The 10,369-nt window shown below is 31.8% G+C and overlaps 1 protein-coding gene across 1 annotated transcript; it reads left to right on the top strand.

Moving 5' to 3' along the window:
- Window positions 1-250: 250 nt before the first annotated feature.
- On the top strand, window positions 251-9,079 carry LOC130636249 (calsequestrin-1-like). Its single transcript, XM_057445905.1, has 13 exons — window positions 251-562; window positions 989-1,073; window positions 1,257-1,323; window positions 1,412-1,445; window positions 1,961-2,066; window positions 2,893-2,966; window positions 3,264-3,347; window positions 3,901-3,950; window positions 4,434-4,479; window positions 4,946-5,000; window positions 7,094-7,194; window positions 7,282-7,356; window positions 8,136-9,079. Exons 1-13 carry the CDS (start codon window positions 263-265, stop codon window positions 8,343-8,345), a joined length of 1,287 nt encoding a protein of 428 aa, XP_057301888.1. The 5' UTR covers window positions 251-262; the 3' UTR covers window positions 8,346-9,079.
- The last annotated feature ends 1,290 nt before the right edge of the window (window positions 9,080-10,369 follow it).

Here is a 10,369-nt window from a genome sequence, read left to right as displayed (position 1 = left end):
AAATTTTTAAACTTAACATCTTGTTATTACACTGTTATATGTTTACCAGCAGTCTACGTAGTACATAGTACATTTTTTCTCTACTACAGTCAATGATGATTGATTTTAAAACGTTTTCATCATTTGTTTTTCATGTGTGTATACACATGTTCGTGTGTCTGCATGTGTTGGTAACATATTCTGGCCACTTTAGATCAAGTCCCACCGCCTGGCATAATGTTAACTAGCTTTTTAGTTTAAAATTTGTACAACCACCTTGTTAATGTGTTTAGAAAACAATGGAGGAATAGTATGTAAGATGGAGTTCAATATAATCAGCTACAGTATTTTTGCGCTTCTTCTCCTGGGAGTATATTGTCAAGTAGAAAAGGAAGATGTACAAAGATCACATGACCGCATGGCTGAATTAATGAAACATGATGGAGTACAACGTGTAATTGTTGCAGATACTGCGAATGTTAAAAAACTTATTAAAAAACACCGTTTACTAATTATGTTTTTCTGGGTTGATAATAATAAAGAATCTGAAAAGTTGAATGCAAAAGATATTTATTTTCTTGAGGTAGTAAATCTTAAAATGAGTTAGCATAAAATGTTCACATATTTAATTTACTCTACTGTCAATTTGAAAAGTACTGAAGTTTTCAGAAAAACTTATCCCATGGGTTACAAACTGTTACACTGGCATGTTATTGCACGAAATAATAGAAATATATAATATTCAGTAACTGTATTTAAAAGAAAGGGAGAGGAGGAGCTTTGTGTAAAATAAAATTTTTCTAAGGAGCTTTACTTTGAACTAATTGGTGACCTATGGAAAAATCTACGAGTTTGCCCATCCATTTTACACCATTTTGCATGACAGACAACCATTTTGCGTGACAGAGAGAAACGGGGTGTTATAATATAGATACTTCTGTTGGTGAACTAGTTTGCCAGTCATTTTTTGTTAGCAGTGGATTAAAATTACTTTTTAAAATTTGTATAGGTTGTTGCACAACTACTTCAAGCTGGTAATGTTGCAGTTACTACATGTGAAATAATGGCTAACCAGAAATTTGCAATGGCAGTAGGTATGTTTGTTTACACACATTGAGTTAAAGGACACCAAAACTGAACACTCCGAAAATCCAGACAACATTTTTTTTAAAAAAACCTCAGGATTGTATGGGCATTGGGAATTTTCCATCAGTAAAAAAAAAAAGTTTTATGGATCGTTTTGCGAAGTATTGAAAACCTTTTTTCTTTTTCTGCAGGGGTTCGGTATACTGGTATGATCAAAGTATTTAACAAGGGAAAAGTTTCAACTTATGCTGGCCAAAGGTGGGATAGCCAGTTTTAACTTTATCATTTTTTCATCAAACCTATAGTTGTTTATTTTGCTTTTGCTTATTTATATTTATTTATTTAGATCAGCTGACGTATTTGTACCATATTTATCAAAAGTAAGTATATGGTGTGTTGGATAGACATGTCTTTTTTGTGTCTTCTTTTTATAACCTCTATTAAGCCACTTTGGTTTGTTCAACCTTTATTTAATAATTTCATTTGATAACGGAGAACACCAAAAGTTAAAAAGATAAAATATAATTCCAACTGTTGATGAAAATGTTTGATACTTAACATTGGGTTTAAATTTGGTTTGTCATGTGTAATGATTCGGCCTTATTATAATGTGATTGAATATAGATAAGGGAATTAAGAAAAAAAATATTTTGAACAGTATATGCAATTCATATATTTTAAAACAAATTAGCACTGAAATTCAGTTTTAGTAGGAGGCCTTATGAAAACAAAGGAAAAATGAATTAAAAGTATTTACTATTACTTCCTATATTAAGTACACTAATTCATATTGTCAGATAGATTCTCTTTCAGTTGGGTATTTTTTTCACCAATATAATATCTTTATGTTCCAAAGTATCAATTTTAAAACTGAACTTTTTTTGTTTTCTTCTAGATGTTAGAAAAATCTGTTACTGTTATTAGTAAAAAAGGTGGAAAGAAACAATACGACAATAACGAATTGCCTAAAGTGATAGCCTATGTTAAAGAAAAGAGCAAAGGTGAATTATAATCGTTTCAGTTGTTATGTGGACCAAAGAGGATTCCTACAGCAAATTTTAAATATAACGGTGTTTTCAGTGAAAGCAGTAATTCTCTAGAATTGATTGTTTGATAATAATTATAACAATGTTGTATAGACATGAAACATGAAATACAACTATATTATAACCTTACTCAAAGAAATTATGTTGCTGTATAAGCACTTTTTGAAATGCTTGATTGATACTTTGTGTAATTAAAAAACATTTTAAATTAGTGACATTTAAATTAATATTAGTAACGTTGGAAAAAGAGGTAGAGAAACGATCTGTACCGGGTTGTATTATGTTCACATTAAAAAAGAATAAAATATTTTGTTGTTTTTAAGTAAATTACTCATATGAGGGTAAGCTTCAGTCTATATGGCTGCATTTTTTTGCTCCCTTTCTGTCCAGGATTGCCAGCAACTGGGAAAGATTAAGAACTTTAAAAGGGTAGTTTTTATTGAAGTTAGGAAAAGTCAGGAAAAATTTCAAGGGAAAAGTCTGATTTTTTTTTGTAAATAACGTGTAACTAGAATATTAGTGGACACTTGCTTAGAGAAATTTTGTGGTATGCAACAGATTTTCTGCGGTCTGATTGGACCAAAAAAATTTGTTTTTTTGTGAAAATTCTGAAATGTATTTAATTAATGCGAATCTATGAACATATTTATATCTTTGCAGGTGTCTGGGCAATAGTATTAGGACTTAAACAATGTATTCTTAAGAATGCGAGGTCGTTGCTATAATAGCATGCTATAACACACTTTACCATAATGAGTCCATCTCTGACATCTTGTTTTAGAGCTCAAAATAATTAAAGAAGCTGCGATGCATTTCCAACCGATGATTCCATTTTTTGTTGTACACGACTCCAAGGTAATGTTTTTATAGCATTTAATTTATGTGCAAACTTGAATCTTTAAAAAGTATAGACAACTTTGCACATTACACATCTACAAATTTCAATACAGTTAATTCGAACATCTGATTTTTTGAAAAAATTTTTAGTCCCTTGCTTCATAATCATAACATTCGTGGTTATTCGGACATACTGCTTTAGTGTTATACTTGGCAGATGTGTACCGTAGCAATTAAAAATGATAGTGTGTAATGCTTACTATTGATGTGGATATTTTCCAATATTGTGTATTATAGGTTATGGTTTTATTTTAGCTGGCAAAGTCTTTCCACATCAAGAAGTTAAATACCATTCAACTAAATAAACCTTATGAGAAATCTGTTACTTTTCCAAACAAGGTTTGTCTTTTGGTTAGAGTTTTGATTTTCTTTTAAAAAATAGTGTATTCGATTTTGCTTTTATGTTTTCGTTATTTGAAATTAAGTTAAATTTTAAATTAAGTTAAATTTGTCGCACTTCAATTCATTATTGTTTACAATTTCAACGTAACTGTAAGTATAATAGCGTGAATAGTGCGACACAACCGCTCTGTTGAAGATAACACCTATCAACCTTGTTTTAAAAAGAATTGCGTTAACACTACTGTAACCAAAAGATCGCAAAATCTTCTCACTATCTTTCATGTTAGATTTGCATTCGCTAATTTATGAAATAGCATAAATAAATTTTAAAATGGTATTCCAACCAAGTTTTGGAGTTTCATAGTTGTTTTTTGCGCCCTTACAGTTAAAACGTTGAGTTAAAATGTGCGGTTTAGTTGGTAGGGTCTTCGATTAATCGTGTTAAGTTTGATAATTAATTGTCAGATTCGAATTCTGGAATATTCAAACAGAGCTGTTACCTTTGAGAGTTTGAACATTATTTTAAAAAGTATCTACTTTTATATTTTAGGATAAAATGACTGAAGATAATATAGTTAAATTTGTAGAGCAAAATAGAAGGTAGGGTGTGAATAAAAGTTTGCTTTGCCTTACCAACATTGCGTAATAACTCTGCTCGAATTTTTTTTAGTTCTTTCCTTAGCCATTTTTCTTAGACAAAAGAAAACTTTCACACAATTAATGTAGACAGCAAAATATGTTGCAAAGGTCTTTGGGAAAAGGGAGTTTGGAAGTTAGTTGATCAGAAATTTAATCGCAAATTTGAAAATACGAAATCTTTTAAACTTTTCACAAGGTGTCTTAAATTCAGAAAAATCTCTTCATTGAAAATAAAAAATTAATGTGCAGTACTAAAGTTTAAGTCGAGTAAAAATTAAAATGCGTCATGAAAAAATAAACCGCAAACATCACGTGTTTTTTTAAGCTGCACAGAACACGTATTTTATATTTTTCTGTTATATATCTTAAATGATCATTCTCGCACTTGTACTACTTTTCAAAGTTTGCCTATATTCTCAGTAACACAAAACATTTCCTTTTCAGACAACGTTTAACAAAGATGAGATTGGAGAACCTTCATGAAATATGGGTAATCACACCCACATCTGTCTTCTCCCACTTTTTGTTTAAACTTATAATCGAATAGTTATTTGTCGAGAAGGGACACAGATTTTTAAAACACGCCAAAACAGATTTAGAAAGTGTCAGTATGAAATGTCAACACGACACATATGTTGTCATTTGCATGTCAGTCAATATTTTGACACAGGAAACGTCTGATAAATTCCATTTTGTCGGAACATCATAATACATCAACGCAAGTTAAAAACATGCGCAACAAGATTTTGGCTGATTTAAACTTTGTTTTAATCAACCAATCAAATTGACTGTTAGAAGAAAGTGAATTAATCGAACTTTCAAAAAATGACGGTGATATTTAAGTTAAAAGTAAGACGTCTCACAAAAATGAGAAGTTGCCATTTCCTAAATATAGTAACTGTCATATTTGACACGATAATTGACAGTGTAACGTTGACATGTGTCTTTTTTTTCAGGCAATTGATATGAAAGGTTATATTGTTCCTGTTTTTGCTGTAGACAAAACAGAAGGTGAGAAGTGTTTACTGCCATACTCGCTTTACTCAAACTTTCCACGGGGTGGGAATGTTCTGAGAAGCTTCTGAAGATTCGGTTTATATGTTGAGTTTTTTTGTGAAGAAAAAAACTTTAGAGTAGTGCTTGCTTCCGATTAGTTGCTTTTAAGGTGATTTCCACTGTTCCTAATGGAAAGAAGTACGGTTCAGAATCTGTGAAAAAATTTCTTTCACCCGTTCTCATTGTAGAGCAAGCCAATCGAAACAATAAAAATTCTGATTTGTTATTCCATAAATTATTTTTGGTTTGATGATTAGTTACTGTTTTTTTTTTGTTTTTACCAATTTGATACACAGAAAAAAAAGTTGACTTGAATTTATGTGAATTTCCACTTAGACAAATTTTTCGTTGTCAACAAAACAATGTTGTCACAATGATAGTGAAATTTATGTATGAACTCAGTAATTGCAGACATTACAACGAATCAAAATTATTTACGTAAGCCTGTTCAACGCACTGAATCCAATAAGTTTGCATATATAAGTAATTATAGACAATAAGAGAAATTCTGTAAGAGAATCTGCTTGTTTGTACATCATGTTTCTACAAATAGAAAAACCCTTACAATTATTTCCATGGGTGTTAACTTTAAACTATGACTGGGTTAAAATCTCAATTTTTCTTTGGATGTTTGTGAACCGTTAAACTATGTACATAGAACATGCGTCGTGTGTTTTGTCGGTCACTCTCACAGTAAAACGATTTGTCGTATGTATAGAAAATATATGTAAAAAAAAATTGGATTTAAAGAAAATCTAAGGGATAATTCCCAATTGGATTCTGTAATCTTATTATGGCGGCATTGTTGTTATTATTAAATCGATTTCGTGTTTTTTTATAATACAAATTATGTTTATAGCGAAAGTAGTTAAGATCATCTGTTAAAAGCCGCAACAATCTATTGAGAATATAAGGATAAAATTTTTAATCGCCAATTGTTTTAAGCTCTTAAAGGAAGGTTATTTTTCGTCATTTTTCTTCATGTATAAAATTAACAATATCTACTATATTTTACGGTTTTTTATGTTTTAAAAAATGATGATGGCGCACACTAGATTTTAAGATTTGACCCTCGGCGTGTCTATCGTGAAAACTTTGCGTACAAAGTTATAATTAGTTTTAGAACACGCAAACTCATATTTGACAGCTACAATTGGGAATAACGAGTTGCTTTGGAAATAACCAATCCGCGTAAATTCCCAGCTCCGCGCCCCTACCCTGCCGTTGTGTTAACCATACATGGGCAAGGTTTTTATACAAAACCAAGCAAAAGGCCTAGTAGTCTGTTTTTTAAATGAACAACTGAATAAGGTAACGCATTCTTCAACATTGTATAAGGTTCATCTCGTGTGAATAAATCTTGAGATGCAATAAGTGGGATGCATATATGCTTATTATTCTTGCTTTTCGAGTTGACGTTTCGTTGTTTATTTGTTATTCGTAATTTTTGGGAGGTCATTATTAGTGATTTTTTCAGGGAATTGACAAAAGAAAATAATTTCTTTACGTCTTCGTTTACAATTTTTAAATATTTCGTGACACCGCTCGTTCATGCTCAGTTCGATGTACGGATAATTGAATTGCATTTCCACACTCAAAAGATTCATTCGTATAATTTGAGTTTGCGCAAGTTCTCTTCTATCATATGTAGACTGTAACAAACAACCACCCATCCATTGCACCCTTTGTAACGTAACGTATCCATAATTTAATAAAAACGCAAGTAATCACGTCAACCTGCTTTTCAAAATATAAATATAATAATTCTGGTGCGTAATAATTTTTACAGAGTAAAACTTTGCGTGTTTTTTACGCCTAACGACTCCTAACCACGCATTCTTTAATTGTTTTGCATAAATACACAAAGTTTACCAAACTTATCAATCTGCGAATAGCAGAGATGACAAGGCTTTTAAAAATAGTTAAGAGATGGTTTTTAAGTCGAAGGCCGATAAAGACCAATTCATTAATCTTAAGGCCGATAAAGACCAATTCATTGCAAACCCTTTTCTATACGCATTACATATGTTTTTTTTCTTTTGTTTTAGATGGTGCGAAATTTTTTTCACTTGCTAAAGCTTTAGCTAAACACTTCGAAAAAAACGAAAACTTGTCATTTGTATGGATTGATCCAGAACCATTTCCCGGGGTACTTTCTTGATTATCTGTTTTGCAATTTCGGTTAGCTCTCCTACGGTATCGTTATTTAATGTTGTCTCTCCATCGTGTGTCTTAGATGATCGATTATTGGAGCCAAACATTTGAAATTGATCCACTACAGCCTACCCTTGGTGTGGTGGAGATACATTCGGTATGTGTAATTCTCGTATGAATATTTTATTGAAAATTTTACTATCAGATCATAGTTGAGCCTTTAATAATAAAGTGCTTCAAAGCCGACTAATTTTTTCTTTTGTTTGTTTGATTTTTGGTACGCGTACTACAAAAGAATCTAAATTAAATATCCAACTTTTTCACGTATCCGCCAAAACCAAAAGGTCAAGCTTGTTCAATCAGATCAATGTAATTTCGGTACGATACGCGTTGTATTAAACAGTACTTTTTGAACTTTTAAAACTTAGTTTTGATGTAGAAATACTGTAGCATGGTAGACGAATTTTTTTTTTTTTTTTCAAAACGTAAAGATGGATTTCCACTTAAAAGCATTAAAAAACAGACGGAACATGAAAAATACTTAAAATGTGATTGACTACCTTATCGAGTAACATTTCGTCGGTCAAAATGTTTCGTCGGTTATAAAATTTCGCTGCTGAAAAGTGCTAAATTTTTCTGAAATTTCGTCACTTTTTACCGACGAAGTTTTACCGATAAAGTATCTGCTCAATATTCTTTTGTTCCGTTTCTGTCCGCAACAAAAGTTGAAATGACGACGGAAAATGTTATCAACCAATCAGATTCTAGCAGGCACAATTGTCTGTTCCGATACGTGACAGTCGTTTTTATGTGGAAAACCACCTTAGAACTGGTCAGGACTTAAAAGACACGAAATATATAACCATAGAGATCTAACGCAACATAATTTAACAAATTATGCTAAATATTTCACATTTTCATACCTTTTCACGGTAGCAAACATCAGCGTGGTTTAAAAAACCAACGGAAGACGATTTCAAATTAAACGATATGAAAAGATGGCTGAACGACGTTGTTGCCGGAAAAGTAACCTTCGAAAAAATGAAGCCTTTTAAACCAAGAAAGATCACTGAAACATCTGAGGAGGAGAGAGAGGAAGGAGAGGAAGAGCAAGAAAACATGGAAGAAAGCAAAGACGAATTGTAGAAGATAAATTTTTATAAATTGTATGCAACATGATCCTGTTTTATTTAGATAGGATCAAGGCTTGATTACAACAGCCTGATGCTGTACCAACTTTGGGAATTTTTACACATGCTATCTTATAGTCAGAATGTGCCATTCTTCTCTTTAAAATTTTGCATTATTAACCTTCGTACACTCCGTGAAGCCGTTATCACCGAACTTTGAGATATCTAAATGGGGATCCTGTGGAAGAGAAATGGTCTTCTTAGTGATACCCAACTTCGTCGGTGTTAGTGGTGACCAAAAATAGGGTTTAATTATGAAAGTTTAGGTGAAAAATCAGAATTATTATGAAATTTTTTTCCCGCGTATAAGGGTTAACATAGTCATACGACTATGGTGTTAAGAAGATAAGTCCCTTTTTAAATAACGTGTAATTTAAATAAAGTTGTTAAAAACATTAATTCGATAGTTTGGAGATATCGTTTGCTACACTTTTAGATTTCCAGTTATTTGTAATAATTTTAATTGTTTTTTATAGAATTGTTATTTAATATGGTCCGATGCATTTTTTTGTCAGCCTAAGTGCTTAGAACGGTAAATGTTCCGAGCGAAGGGACTAGTGGAAAGGTTGTCATTTCTTGGATCTTATAAGACACTTTGAAAGAAATTTATAAGAATTATATGAGCTTGTAGTAAGTTTAGCAGTTGAAAATTGTAGACCCCTAATATTTGAAAAATAGAAACAAAGAAAATCTTGTGCTATATTTTTTCTTCTCCTTTTTCCTTCTTATAAAAAATTAAGTGAAAAAAAAAAAAGAATAAAGGAAAAAAGAAGTCATTTTGCGCCCGTCTTCGGCATATTTGAAAAGCGAAAACCAAGACCTGGAAACGAGATTTATCCTAGCAGAGATTCTTAATCCAACGCTCGTTTACATAAGATTTGTTACAAATTCTATGCTTATAATATTGACATTAATTAGCCTTTTACAAACCGATATTAGATAGATACACGTTTATGTTAACATCGCTACGAGCAGTCCCTGTTCTACCCCGTTCAGTAATTATTGGTTATTGATTATAAATAATATCGTATTGCCGTAATTTTATTAACAAGACTTGGCGTTAGCCAACCTCGTCTGCAGGACTATTTGCTTGTTAACGACGCTGGGCTTTTTAATAGTTCTGGCGAAATACTGACGGTTAAAGGTGCTAATCGAGCTTGGGTGTTAACTATACGTTGATGTTGACCCACGCATTCCCGGCCCATTTTTATATATAAAGGTAATAATACTTTATGTGGTTAAAAATGGCGTCGAAGAATTGTTTACACTGTAGCACAGCAACAATAGGATAAGGAAATGTTGCCATGGCTACCGTTGACCATTTACTTTGACCGTTTATCTTCGCTATCAATTATTTGTTGTTTATGAATCTCGTGAGCGTCATTAATCTGTTTCTAAACGAGGTTAAATCAATAACTGTTATTATCCCCAATCTTGTTCCCAGACCTTATCAAAACAAAAGAAGTTAAGCATGGAAACAAACGCCAATATACGCATTAATCAGTTTTTGTATCCGTGACAATGTCTTTGATTATCAATTTTATTTCAGATTCAGAAGTGAAATGTGAAGCACAGTTATCGCGAAATTAGTCAGAAGTAGAATATTTTATTAACCGGGAGGCCAAAACCAAAGGAGAAAAAAAAGCATCATTGTTCAAACTTGATATCCTGGGTGCTAAAATCTGGAGGATCAGGGAAATAATTTAAATTTTTTTTGAAGGAGACTTGTGGTTATCTGATTTGAATTTCTTAGGGGAAAGCTCTCCTTTGCGAAAAACGTTTGAACATGTTATGTTACTTTTTGTGTGAACTATATGGTTTGCATGATAAAAATTTATAAAGAGAAATTAGTTTTTTTTAATTAGCGGGTAAAACAGCTGATCAAGTTTACCTTTTTTCACCATTAATCATTTTTTAATTGTGTTGTCATGAACAAAAAAGTGACGAAATTGTTTGGGGGTATTAGGTCAATCAGTAAAA

This window comes from Hydractinia symbiolongicarpus, chromosome 3 (genome assembly GCF_029227915.1).
Source record: "Hydractinia symbiolongicarpus strain clone_291-10 chromosome 3, HSymV2.1, whole genome shotgun sequence".
In the NCBI taxonomy this organism is placed as follows: Eukaryota; Metazoa; Cnidaria; class Hydrozoa; order Anthoathecata; family Hydractiniidae; genus Hydractinia; species Hydractinia symbiolongicarpus.
Note: the sequence above shows the minus strand (reverse complement) of the source record. Positions and strands in the feature narration are given on the sequence as shown.